This window comes from Oncorhynchus gorbuscha, linkage group LG15 (assembly GCF_021184085.1).
Source record: "Oncorhynchus gorbuscha isolate QuinsamMale2020 ecotype Even-year linkage group LG15, OgorEven_v1.0, whole genome shotgun sequence".
In the NCBI taxonomy this organism is placed as follows: Eukaryota; Metazoa; Chordata; class Actinopteri; order Salmoniformes; family Salmonidae; genus Oncorhynchus; species Oncorhynchus gorbuscha.
The window spans coordinates 68859484-68874108 of record NC_060187.1 but is presented as its reverse complement, the minus strand read 5'-3'; the positions used below and the strand labels follow the sequence as shown (position 1 = coordinate 68874108).

The 14625-nt window shown below is 41.5% G+C and overlaps 1 protein-coding gene across 1 annotated transcript; it reads left to right on the top strand.

Annotated features, from left to right (window-relative positions):
* The first annotated feature begins 4291 nt into the window (after window positions 1-4291).
* On the top strand, window positions 4292-14539 carry LOC123997882 (tubulin beta chain-like). The gene is made up of 5 exons (XM_046302539.1): window positions 4292-4423; window positions 9583-9691; window positions 9856-9966; window positions 10193-10437; window positions 13512-14539. Exons 1-5 carry the CDS (start codon window positions 4367-4369, stop codon window positions 14325-14327), a joined length of 1338 nt encoding a protein of 445 aa, XP_046158495.1. The 5' UTR covers window positions 4292-4366; the 3' UTR covers window positions 14328-14539.
* Window positions 14540-14625: the final 86 nt, after the last annotated feature.

Below are 14625 nucleotides of genomic sequence, written 5' to 3'. Positions count from 1 at the left end.
GTACCCTTGTATATACCCTCATTATTAGTTTGTGTTACTATTTTTCCTATAGTCTATTTAGCAAAATTTTGTTTTGTTTTACTCTACATTGTTGGTTAAGGGCTAGTAAATAAGCATTTCACAGTGTTGTATTTGGCACATGTGACAAATACAACTTGATTTGAACAGTAAAGACATGAGACACGCAGCTCAAAAAGCTCCCCTATTAATCTTGTTAAGGGACAATACGATGATCCTACATAGACTAGCCTACATTGCATTATTGTTTAAGTGAGTACAAAATTATACTTTAGGCTGCAGTGAAAATGTAATTTGATTAACAGAGCACAGGTTTCCAGCCTTCTTATGGGAGTGAAGTACATGTCAGATAAGACATGTAATAACATGGCATTGCATTCAGTTTATTAGGCTACAGATGAAATAAATTGGTGAAATTCACCGGGTGGTGAATATTCACAGTGATGATCTCGATGCTCCTTTCAATAAATATCAAGTGTCTTATTCTGGTGACATGATCGATGCATGGCTGCTGTTTGACAAATAAAAAGAATCTCATGTAGACTATAGGGTCCCACAGTGGAGGCATCATAATAACCATACATCTAGCGGTCAAACAGGAATAAGGGCTTACCCTGGGATGACGTTTTGGTCAACATGTAAATCTCTCGGACAAGGTAACTGTGCCACTAAAGTATGCTGACGCAGCAAAATCGATATCCACATTGATTAATTAACACAGCCACAGTTTTAGTAGTAAACATGATTTAATTCTACGAGGGGGGGAGGGGGTGCAATTTCTTTTACAGTACAAGGGGTGGGTCATGTGAAAATATTCGTTAATGTTGGGGATAGGATGCATTTTTTAATGACACCTTCAGTTGGACTCCCCCCCCCCCCCCCCCCAAAAAAAAAGTTTTTGAAATTACACAGAGCTAGGGTAAATGTAATGTTCATAAGTAGTCATTTAGTGGTTTGTTCATAAGTACAAATTCAATACACTTCGTGAATGGGGTATGAATGGAAATATAATTGATCCCCACCCTATGATATGAAAATGACTCCATCTCCAGCCTCACTCTGGACCCAGTTCAGAGGATTACCATTCTCCTAGCAATAGGATATAACGGCAGCACGTTCACAAGTCCCCCTGCAAAGACATACTACATTTGGGAATATCAATTTGTTTTGCACTTTAGTGGAGTACAACTGTTTTTCACTGCATTGCTTGTAAGGGCAAAAGGGGAGACCCAAATGCAGACACAGGAGGCAGATGTTAGAGCTCCGATATTTATTATAACAAAGGGAGTAGGCAAAGGTAGGTCGGGGACAGGCGAAAGTTCATAAACCTGGTCAGAGTCCAAACAGTACCAGACGATAGGCAGTCTCGAGGTCAGGCAGGGGTCAGAAACCAGATCCGAGTCCAAAACAGTACAAGGGGATAGGCAGGCTGGTAGTCAGGCAAGCGGGTTCTGAGTCACAGGCGAGGGTCAGAACCAGGAGGACTAGAAACAAACAGACTGGGGAAAAATAGGAGCAAGGAAAAACACTGGTTGACTTGGCAAACAAGACAGGGATATATACACCAGCGAAACCTGGAGGGGGTGGAGACACAAGGAGGTGAACCAGATCAGGGTGTGACATTGCAACCACCTCTGAAATAATAAATGGATAATTTGACATATTGTATTATTTATACCAAGATCTTTTAAAAGTGTACATAAATAGTGGCATGTTAAAAGTTATTGTGTAGGCTATATTTAAAACACTTAAAATATATGTTATTGGAATTCCTCAGTCTGGAAAACTTAAATGAGTCTCTTGTGGTGGGCAACAGGTTTAATACCGAGTACTGGTGACTCCTTACTTCACCCACTTCTTTCTCTTCAACGTAGTATTACCTTAGAGAAGGTCCAAGAACTCCTGACGCAAGCTGTGTTCGATCTGGTATCATAAGTGAAAAAGTAGTATTTTTCTGTCTTTCTGAACAAAATGATCTGTGCTCTGACAAATGCACAAAGAGTGACTCATCTAGCTCTAAACGTCCTATTCCAAAGGCAACTGTAACTCTTCCACCGCCACCTAATATAATATAATAATATAATAATAATATATGCCATTTAGCAGACGCTTTTATCCAAAGCGACTTACAGTCATGTGTGCATACATTCTACGTATGGGTGGTCCCGGGGATCGAACCCACTACCCTGGCGTTACAAGCGCCATGCTCTACCAACTGAGCTACAGAACCCCTAAACCCCAGAACCTACTAAAGCGGACTATTAAGCAATGACAAGGGGTTTAAGGATAAAATAATTACCATGCAGTGATCTTTTGAAGTCACATTTGAAGGATCAATGTGTTAGTGTCCCTTGCCTCTTTAGCAAGTCAGGAATTACAGAGTCTGATTTGTGACAGCAAAAGAGATGACGCCAAAAGTGCCTGAAATGGTGCACAATTGGTGGCTTTTGAGCATGGGTGTGCCTGTGAACTTAACCACATTGGACAGTTATAGCCATAGATATGCAACACATAGTTAACAGCAGTAATTGCATTACAATGGTGGAGCCATTAAGCCAAAAAGAAAGGGTAAACTACTTCCACTTCAGAAATACCCGGCTGTCGCTGTATAAGGATAGGAGACATGCTCAGGAATACGTAATAGAAGGTTTTATTTCTCCACCCAAAATAAAGGACATCGTGAAAACGACGAAGCCCAACACACATAAAAGGGATGTAAACCAAATAAAATAGCGAGGTGTAAACCTCTAAATAATATACGGTACGAGACCCGTAATAACAAGTGCCCAATAACACGTAGCGCGAAAGCCGATACTACAGAGCACAGATACTCACAAGCTCAATAGACATGGGACAATAATCAACAGAGGGCACATATAGACACATACTAATCAGGGGGAATGGGAACCAGGTGTGTGTAATGAGACAAGACAGTCCGGGGTTGGGGGTAATGATCCAGTTCAGTGACACCTAGAAGGACGGTGAGGTAGACCTCCGGAGCTGGTGAACTGAATGAACAGCAGCACGGGGGGATCCATGACACTGGCATTACAGTTTCTGGCAATGCATGAATTTGTGGTGGATGTGACACTAAACTATGAATTTCCTCATCAGTGCCCTATTTTAGAAAACAGCCAGACGGTAGTAATTGTGGTGTTTATGTGTATTCTCTAAAGTTGTCTCATTAGAGGGCAATGTGAATACGCTTTGTCACAATGGCATGGGCGAGTATGTTTTATATCAGAGTTATCAGAGAGAAAATGACTACTTAATACATTTTACACTCTACAGAAAATGATTACTGACCTTGATAGATAATAAACACCTCTCTTTATTATGTATTATCATTAAATCTTGTCTCTGTTATTGGTTTAACGTGATTAATAGACCTTTAATATATACTGCTAACCTTGATAGAAAAAGCTAAACATAGAGGCCTATAACTTGAAAAGAATGTTCTCCATTGTCATTCTGAAAGCTTCATTATACTGTGTACTGTTAGCCATGTAGCCTTGTTGTCTCCTGTAGTACATTTTAACTCTACAAAAAGACCCTTTGCTGACCTTGATCCATAATAATGACAATATAGCTTGTAAATAATATTGTCTTTGTTATAATCTTTTAAAACTAAGTAATAGTCCTATGCCTTTGCTGTGTACTGCAAACCTTAATAGATAAGAATCACATATTGGCAAACAACTTGTAAATATATTTCTCCATTGCTGTTCAGAATGTGTGATTGATTATACTGTGTCTTAATAGCCTGGTTAAATATGAATTACATTTAACTTGTAAAAATATGTTTTTGTTCATTTTTGTGCAATGATTTCAGAACCATGGGATAGTACCAGACTATTTAAAGGTGTGTTGCTGGGTATGTACGACACAATCCTATCCAAAACTACACATTTGGTTAGTAGAGACCCTACTGAGTATTTTCCACCCCACTTTAGCTAAGACAGGTAGAACAGTTCTCTCTCTACAGCCCAATTTTCTCAACATACCAATGTCAACATTGTATTTTTTTTCATTATTGGTGTATATATATATATATATTTTTATTTTATTTATTATTATATCATATTTTTTATTTGTTTTCATAAATTACTCAATGCATTTTCTTGATTTCACAATAAAGGTGTCCAGTGAATAAAATGCATTATCTTTTGAATTAGTTATCCACATTGCAATGTTTTGAAATGCGGCCTTTTATTTTGAAGGTTTCCTCATTACCGTACGAAAATGACATCATTGTTTGTGCTGATGGCCAAAACCATTGTCCACACTAGTTCGGTTGGGTCTTCATGGTTCACTGTCTCTTTGTGTCTCAAAATTTCTCACAGTCAAGATGAGGGAAATCGTGCATATTCAAGCAGGCCAGTGCGGTAACCAGATTGGGGCCAAGGTAAGAACCTATACATTCATCATCCTAATTGTGAACTTCTATATTCGTCTAACTGTTGCAGTTTAATAGATTTTGTTTTTGTCCGGTTGGATTTGATACATCAGATTATTATATAGCGCGAGATGAGACCACTATGCTTTTTAAAAAAATTCATCACAAAAAGTGGTAGTGGCTTCATTTTTTAACTTAATAATAAAACCGTACATCCTCAGTAATACAACTACAATGGTTTGGATAAATGTATTGAATTGACCGTCTATAGTATAGTAAAGGCTTGTTTCAAATTAATCAACACAACTGAAACCTAATACAAAGAATGGGATAATCATCCTGTCACATTCACCCTATTAGGCTACCATTTTATTTGGAGACTATTAAGCCTATTGCAATATTATTTTATACAATATGCAGAGTTAATTGGGTGTGTGATTGCTACCATTTGTTAAAGTATTGTAACTCCACAATTAAAAACTATTTGATAAATGTATGTGTGTGTGTGAGCCGGTGTGTGGAATTGCGGTGTGCAATTGTCTAGGAATATCGGTTTAACAGGGTTCTCTGACTATCCGGACAGGATTTCTTTCTCACCACCGGACGTTTCTGCGTCTGCAGGTCGCATTAAAGCTGCTCTCTCATGATTGTCTGAACTCAACCTATTATTCCCGTGTCTAAGTCTGTCAAACTGCAATGGTGACTTGCCCCTTTTGCCTGCATATGTGAGAAACTTGCGTTCAATATAATGGTGACTTGCCCCTTTTGCCTCGCATATAGGAAACTTGCGTTCAAGACAATCACATCTATTCGTGTAGCCTGCTATGCGCAAGAGCCATATGACATGTTTTCCTTCATATATTGGATCGATATATCGATTCGATTTATTCCAGCAGGGTGTGTAGATGCTGACAGAGTTTTCCATTGGTGTGTGAGAGGTGGTGCAAAGGAGTATTCAGAAGAGTGGGGCGTGCATAATTTACAATGATGGAAAGGGGATAAAATACATTTCGAGAGGGCTGTCAGTTGTTTGGGCTTTACCAAATTGGAGAGACAAAATGTTAACAAAATGTTTGTTCACTTTGAGATCATATTCTTTATTTTGTAGGGAATGACTGGTTTGTGTTAGTGGTCCATTTCCCATGTACAATAAGCCTTGACATCATCAGATAGAAGTACCCCAACCCCACCCAGTCTCTCATAGGCCAATGGGTGAAACTGTTTGACAGTCTAGGCCTAAAATGGAGGACATAATGGTCCAGTCAGACCAATAAAATCCATATTCTCTGTATCAGGTTGTCATGACGACCCTAGGTCCATGGTTGTTATAGAGCCACAGAACCATACCAAGCTCATTCCTTCTTCAGACACACAGTACAGCTCATCATTATCATGATGGCAGAGGCGTTTCCCACTGCTAGCGTTGATTTGAATCATGTCCATTTAAAAAGCAGGACCGTACAGTAGCACTGCCCGCCTCATCCTAATCAATGTCTGTCCTCCCCTAACCAAATTAGGGGCGGATGGGGTGGGGGAGGGACATACAGACAGAGGAAACAGCTGATGGAACAGACGGTGAAGTCACTGGGTTCAACACCGATTTAATCTGATACTACTGGAGGAAGAGAGACAGACCGAGATGAGAAGAAAGAGCTAGAGCGAGTGATGGACAAGAAGGGGAGTGTGTAAGAAAGAGAGAGAGAGGTGCCCTATGAATAAAACATTTTCCTTTGGATTACGCCATGGCACCGTCTATTCTTTTCATTCAACTTTTCTTTAGACTGAGAAGTCCTATTGAAACAATGAATCTCTTTTTTTGTAGGGAGACTTGGCCAAGAAGGCAGCTCCAGTATACAGGTTGATGATACAATCAGGTCATACATATACATCGCATGTCTCTGAGATCAATACAATTTCACATTCAATTGAAATCCACATTGAATGTAAACTACTTCAATGGACAGTGATCCTCGCTGGTGTCCATGTAACTGTTTGTCTAGTAAAGCGTTAGTTAGAATAACATTACTGGTGGCCTGACAGAGAGGATGCTACCCCCCACTAGGGTGTCATTGAGTTGGATGGCCACTGGCCGGCTCTGACTGACAGCCCAGTTGAAGGCATAGGAGAGTGGGTGTGGCACCGTCCGCTTTCCTGGCCATTGTTCCCATTCTTTCAAAGCAATTATTCTCATTTCTCCCTGATAACCATCTATCCTATCTATGGCTGTCCCTCACTCATCCTCTTTCTCTGACTCTCTCCCTCTCTCGCTCTCTCTCAGATTAAGGTCACTTGGTCATATTGCCTGAGCCTACAGGGTTTATCAAAACACTGATTGCTACTGTATATTGAGTCCATACAGTTGAGTACCCTCAAATCTCTCTTACTGATCTGATATACAGACTGTTTATCCAGATTATCCCAAATCCTCCCTTAATGCTGCTGTTTACAGAAAATCAGCAGAGACACCGACATAAACAAATGTCTGAAACAAAAGGTCACACAGACACACAGACACACACACACAATGCATACTCCTCAAGGGCTGAACTAGACATGATTACAGATCTAGAGATGATCAGCTTTCTCAATGAACTCTGACTGCATGCAAATGGATTTAATTTTCCTGTTTGTCTAAGAACAGATCTGTGGGTCATTTGTGTTCTATCCCTCTCCTCACATGACCTTTTAAACACCTCCTCTGTTCAAATAACACTATTATAACCATCTATCTCAGTCTATGAATATTTCAATTGACCCAGGACCGACTTGGTGATTTGGAGGCCAGTCTTTTTATGGAATTATGGTAAAGACGTAATTTAACTGTACAAATATATGACCTTTTAATGTGCCATGAACACAACCAGTCATGATGTTTTCATCTGACAGCGCCCCTCTGTCTTACTATGTGTAGCCCATGTGTTTGATGCTGTCTGGCCAAAACAGAGTATGACATGCCATAATCTTTATTGCTGCAGAGCATCACATACATGGGCTACACATGCATGTCCTCTGCCTCGAAGACGATGGCAGTATTATCAGCTGCACCTGTCATTTTACTAAATAGTCTATGGGCCCAGGGATGGGTTTCTATTAAGGTAACATGGAATTGTTAGCTTAATAGTCATGGCAAGGATCATTTATCTATTTGATTTCGAATTTTAGGACCCCTGTAGGTATAAAACAAAATACAAAAATATAAATGCAACATCTAAAGTGTTGGTCCCATGTTTCATGAGCTGAAATAAAAGATCCCATAAATGTTCCATATGAACAAAAAGCTTATTTCTCTCAAATGTTGTACTCATATTTGTTTACATCCCCATTCGTGAGCATTTTTCCTTTGCCAAGATAATCCATCCACCTGACAGGTGTGGCATATCAAGAAGCGGATCACTACACAGGTGCACCTTGTGCTGGGGACAATAAAAGGCCACTCTAAAATGTGTAGTTTTGTTATACAACACAATGGCATGGATGTCTCAAGTTGAGGAAGCGTGCTATTGGCATTCTGACTGCAGAAATGTCCACCATAGCTGTTGCCAGATCATTTTCATTTCTCTACCTTAAGCCACCTCCAACATCGTTTTAGATCATTTGGCAGTACATCCAACCGACCTCACAACCGCAGACCATGTGTATGGCGTCGAGCAGTTTGCTGGTGTCATTGATGGCAGTGGGGTTATGGTATTGGCAGGCATAAACTACAGACAACGAACACAATTTTGTTTTATCGATGGCAATTTGAATGCACAAAAATACTGTCAAGAGATCCTGAATCCCATTGCGAGGCCCAATTTTCTTTTAAGGTATCTGTGACCAACAGATGCATATCTGTATTCCCAGTCATGTTAAATCCATATATTAGGGCCTAATGAATTCATTTCAGTTGACTCATTTACTCCTTTGAGCTGTAACTCAGTAAAATCAATGAAATTGTTGCATGTTGGGTTTATATTTTTGTTCAGTACATGAAACATTACATTTGGCCTTACTGCTATTAGCCCACAGACACACATTGAACAACAGATGCATACATGTAAAAAAAGTCAAACATTTAGTAAAAAGGAAGTATGTTTTGATGTATCTGTCCTCTATCTAAGTGATATAAGAAAGCTCTAAAAAAAATCTATGTGAAAAAATGCCCTGCTCATGAGGGCCCTTGATGGTGTGAGGCCTGCAGCAAATTGACCACTCTATGGTGTTACATTCAGTGCTTGATTTGGTCCGGAGCTGTCAGTACCGGAGCTGACAGTACCGGAGCTGTCCATACCGGCACTTCTAATTTTTGGGAAATTGCATTCCAGCTCCTCTACAAAAGTAAAAGTAGCCTATTGCTGTTCCAGATTCACACACCGAGGCCAAATAAATTGAGTAGGCTATTTGAGATTATGTAGATTTAAAATGCGCCAATTTGAATGCACATGATGCACTGTTCCTAGTTGTTAAATGAGGGTTTGTAAAGTCATGGAAATTAGTTTAATAATTTCATGAAGGCACACTTAAATATTATCAATCACTTCAAAATGTACATATCAGCCATTATCCGAATGACCTTTCAGTGCGTGTCTGTGTGTGCTGCGTGTGTACCAGTGCGAATGGACCGTTGCTTAAGGAGAGAGCGCGACATTTCAGAAGCAGGTATAAAAAAAAGCAACTTGGGGAGTGGAAAATTACTGCTGAGACCTTAGAAAACACTGGAACTAGTGTCTCTCCTGCAAGTTTGTAAAACTGTATATGCATGGGCTTGGTCTCATGAGTAGAAGGTATTGATGTAGGCAGTTACATCACTAGGGGTTGACTGCAAGCATATTAAACAACTTGGACTTTTTCTATTTTGCAGAACTCAGGAGAGACATCAGTTGTATGTTTAATGATTGATCTTTGACTTCTGTCTACAGCTGTATTTTGATTTAAATTGTTAGGATTTATAAGTGCACATTTTGAGTATTCCTTATTTGTTTTAAGTACATAATGGAGCCCAGAAAAGTGGAACCAACATAATAATTTAATAAAGACAAAAGTATATGGTTGTAATGTTGAAATATTTTATATCAAGCTTGCCATCCATCATTCAGTTACTGCAGGCTTTTATTCAAGCCCTGGTCTAACCACAGTGTGGCATATGAACCTAGGAAACTGATGTGCTGTCATCAATTGTGTGTCTATAGTTCTGGGAGGTGATCAGCGATGAGCACGGGATTGACCCCACAGGCACCTACCATGGAGATGGCGACCTGCAGTTGGACAGAATCAGTGTCTACTACAATGAGGCAACAGGTACCACACTCCTAAATTGCCATGATCCTGCCACATTTTAATATGAAGCATATTTAACCCAGTCTATATGGCTATGCTGGTGGAGAGTTGTTTTAGTAATGGTTTCTTGCAGTTTTCAGCTGATGTCTTTTCCCTCCTCTCCTCTGTCTCTGTCTCTCATGGAGGTGGTAAATATGTGCCCAGGGCTATCCTCGTGGACCTTGAGCCTGGCACAATGGATTCTGTGAGGTCTGGACCCTTTGGACAGATCTTCAGGCCAGACAACTTTGTGTTTGGTAGGTGGACATACAAACTGTTTGTAGGCAATGGATGGGGATTGATATAACAGAAAATGTGAAAAATATATGTTAGAACTAGGCACCCAAGAGAACCCAGTAGAATGTAATAATTTATTAGTGTGGGGGGGGGGGTGCTATTGATTATCATTACTAGATTTGTTTCATATACAATATAAGTGAAATGTATTTTCCTTCCTATTACTCCCTTCCCCCCTTCCTTCAGGCCAGAGCGGTGCTGGTAACAACTGGGCAAAGGGCCACTACACAGAGGGAGCAGAGCTGGTGGACTCTGTCTTGGATGTAGTGAGGAAGGAGTCAGAAAACTGTGACTGCCTGCAGGGTTTCCAGCTCACCCACTCCCTGGGTGGAGGCACGGGGTCGGGTATGGGCACCCTGCTCATCAGCAAGATCAGAGAGGAGTACCCTGACCGCATCATGAACACCTTCAGCGTGGTGCCCTCACCAAAAGTACTATCATGTCAGCCGTACTTGCAATTCAGACCTCTGCAACCATTTGTGCACTGAATTATCAAAGAATAAGAAACCCATAAATGTGTATTGTTCAAATGTGTTTAATATCTTGCAGTCATTTTTTTTTACTATGTACACTATCGTTCAAACGTTTGGGGTCACTTAGAAATGTCCTTGTTTTTGAAAGAAAATACATTTTTTTGTCCATTAAAATAACATCAAGTTGATCCGAAATATAGTGTAGACGTTAATGTTGTAAATGACTATTGAAGCTGGAAGCGGCTGATTTTTAAAATATTTTTTATTTTACTTAAAAAAAAAAGTGTTTTACCCCTTTTTCTCCCCAATTTCGTGGTATCCAATTGTTGTAGTAGCTACTATCTTGTCTCATCGCTACAACTCCCGTACGGGCTCGGGAGAGACGAAGGTTGAAAGTCATGCGTCCTCCGATACACAACCCCACCAAGCCGCACTGCTTCTTAACACAGTGCGCATCCAACCCGGAAGCCAGCCGCACCAATGCGCCGGAGGAAACACCGTGCACCTGGCCCACTGCGCCCAGCCCGCCACAGGAGTCGCTGGTGCGCGATGAGACAAGGACACCCTTACCGACCAAGCCCTCCCTAACCCGGGCGACGCTAGACCAATTGTGCATCACCCCACGGATCTCCCGGTCGCGGCCGGTTACGACAGAGCCTGGTCGCGAACCCAGGGACTCTGATGGCACAGCTGGCACTGCAGTACAGCGCCCTTAACCACCGCGCCAACCGGGAGGCCCCGGAAGCGGCTGATTTTTTAATGGAATATTTACATAGGCGTACAGAGGCCCATTATCAGCAACCATCACGCCTGTGTTCCAATGGCACGTTGTGTTAGCTAATCCAAGTTTATAATTTAAAAAAGCTAGTTGATCATTAGAAAACCCTTTTGCAATTATGTTAGCACAGCTAAAAACTGTTGTGCTGATTACAGAAGCAATAAAACTGGCCTTTAGACTAGTTGAGTATCTGGAGCATCAGCATTTGTGGGTTCGATTACAGGCTCAAAATGGCCAGAAACAAATAACTTTCTTCTGAAACTCGTCAGTCTATTCTTGTCCTGAGAAATGAAAGCTATTCCATGCAAGAAATTGCCAAGAAACTGAAGATCTAGTACAACACTGTGTACTACTCCCTTTACAGAACAGAGCAAACTGGCACTAACCAGAATAGAAAGAGGAGTGGGAGGAGCAAGAGGACAAGTACAGTACATTAGAGTGTTGTCGTGACGTTGTATTAGTTAATATGACGACTGTTGCTCATCAAATGATTAAAAGTTTCTAGTTGCGTGATTGCCTGAATCACGTTGGTTATCAACTCATTAACCTGGGGCACCATGGGAAAACAAGTTTTTATTGAGTTTCTATTTCCCAAATTAACTCAAAGAATATCAGAATATCGATTTTACAACAGCCGCAAATTAACCAGTTACCTCTACAATCTCGTTCTGAACGTCGTATAGTCTGTGAATCTGCATGGATCCGGGTCTCACCAATGAGTTCATACCACCCCAATCTTAGTTGAATAATTATTTACGAGAAAGCTAAAATGATGATAAAAGATACACATAGACGAAACACATTGTAGGCTATTTATTAGAACTTAGTATAACGGGCCAACACACTATGGCGCGTGTTACCCAAAATGGGGATTTCAAAGAGAGAGAGAAAAAAGAAAGTACACGAGAAATATACATTTGGGTGAATTTGTCAGCTATGCTATTCTAACCCTAGCCTTGCACCAAACTGCCACTCTTATGGGTCAGAATATAATGATGTAATTACGTGGGGAGGACCTCCGAGGATTCTCTGTGTGGACCGTTCAGGCTGCTCGATGACGCACTTTCCCGGCTCACCTTTCTGGTCGTCGTCACGATGTCAGCATCCTTTTGGCTTATGAGTCTGTTCCCTCACCCTTGCTCTGGAAGGGGTCTTCTGAGGACCGACAGCTCTGTAGCTCAGAGCCCACAGCATAGGGATGAAACCGTTTAGATACCCTGATTCGCTGGGATTGGATGAAAGGGGGGGTCCGGCTTGAATTCACCCGCTTAGACACAGCTACTCCTCCGTAGCTTGGGTAGAAAAATATTTCTTTGTCTTTAAACTTGTGTTGCGTTCTGGGTTCGTTTACTTTTTAGACCGTGGCTGCAGTTTGGGACACGTAGTTTTCTCTGGAAATTCTTTACTCACAGGTTTTATACCCTCGTGTCAGAAGTGGGCGTAACCGCCTTTAGGGCAATTCTCTGGGCATACCAAGTTATGAGGGCAAGGTCTAGATTTTACTCAAATCCAATTTTAGACAACTAACTTCACATTTCATCTTTCCCAAAACATTCTCTTTGATTTGGATATTTTCCATACAACGTACAATGTATAAACATCAAACATATACTGGGAAAACTCTTCACGTTACAATGTTTTCATAATAATGTCATCTATTAACCTTTAATAACAAAACAAAAATGACATACATTTTCATATTCCATCTATCGTCATGACCACCATTGTGGCTGACGAAAACCATTGTTCCAAAGTCCCTTTATTTCATGTTTAATGTTCTGAGGCTGGTTCTCCATAGTAACAGGACAAAGGAATTTGTCTGTGGCCTGAAATTTACCAGGGGCATGAGGGGTCATAAACCCCCCACATCTTCAGACCCCTAGATCTCTCCTCCTCTGTTGGGGTTGAGAGATAATCTGTAGGGTTGTGGTCACCTGATCAGGACAGTCATGACAGTGTCTAGTTTGAGAAACAGACAAGTCCTCAACTGGCAGCTTCATTAAATAGTATCCGCAAAACAACAGTCAACATTAACAATGTCTACACTGTATTTCTGTTCAATTTGATGTTATTTTATTGGACAAAAAATTTGATTTTCTTTCAAAAACAAGGACATTTCTAAGTGGCCCCAAACTTTTGAACCGTAGTGTATATTGAGTGTGTCTTCATTTTTTTAATGCTTCAATACAAATGTACTTGATGAGGTGGATAATATAAAGTACTTTAATCTCTCTCTCTCTTTGTTTCTTTCCAGGTATCAGACACAGTGGTGGAGCCCTACAATGCCACCCTCTCCGTTCACCAGCTTGTGGAGAACACAGATGAGACATTCTGCATCGACAACGAGGCCCTTTATGACATCTGCTTCCGCACGCTCAAACTGACCACGCCCACCTATGGTGACCTCAACCACCTGGTGTCAGCCACCATGAGCGGCGTCACCACCTGCCTGCGCTTCCCTGGCCAGCTCAACGCTGACCTTCGCAAACTGGCCGTCAACATGGTGCCCTTCCCCCGTCTGCACTTCTTCATGCCCGGCTTCGCCCCCCTCACCAGCAGGGGCAGCCAGCAGTACCGTGCCCTCACCGTGCCCGAGCTTACCCAGCAGGTGTTCGATGCAAAAAACATGATGGCAGCCTGCGACCCTCGTCACGGCCGCTACCTTACTGTGGCCGCAGTGTTCCGGGGCCAAATGTCCATGAAGGAGGTGGACGAGCAGATGCTTAATATCCAGAACAAGAACAGCAGCTACTTCGTGGAATGGATCCCCAACAATGTGAAGACCGCTGTCTGCGACATCCCACCCCGGGGTCTAAAGATGTCTGTCACCTTCATCGGCAACAGCACAGCCATCCAGGAGCTGTTCAAGCGTATCTCTGAGCAGTTCACTGCCATGTTCCGCCGCAAGGCCTTCTTGCATTGGTATACTGGAGAGGGCATGGATGAGATGGAGTTCACTGAGGCAGAGAGCAACATGAACGACCTGGTGTCTGAGTACCAGCAGTACCAGGACGCCACCGCTGAGGAAGAGGGAGAGTTCGAGGAGGAGGCTGAAGACGATGACGCTTAAAGACAGCTTTGAAGATGAAGATTGTATTCGAAAGGCCAAATGAAGCTGTGAAACCACATGGCGAAAAAAACAACCTCAAAGTAACTTAGATGCAAGAAAAAGTTAAAGGGGACCTAAAACCAATGTTGAGCGTTTAAAAATAAATCTAATGGGAAATATTATAGTAATGTAGACACACCCCTTGTGACTGCGAATAAATGAGCTAATGTTCATCTCTTGTCCTCATTTTTCCTGTACCAATAGGCATACTGTTTGACTGACAGATGTTATAAGTTATCATTCTATCCACAATGTGAAA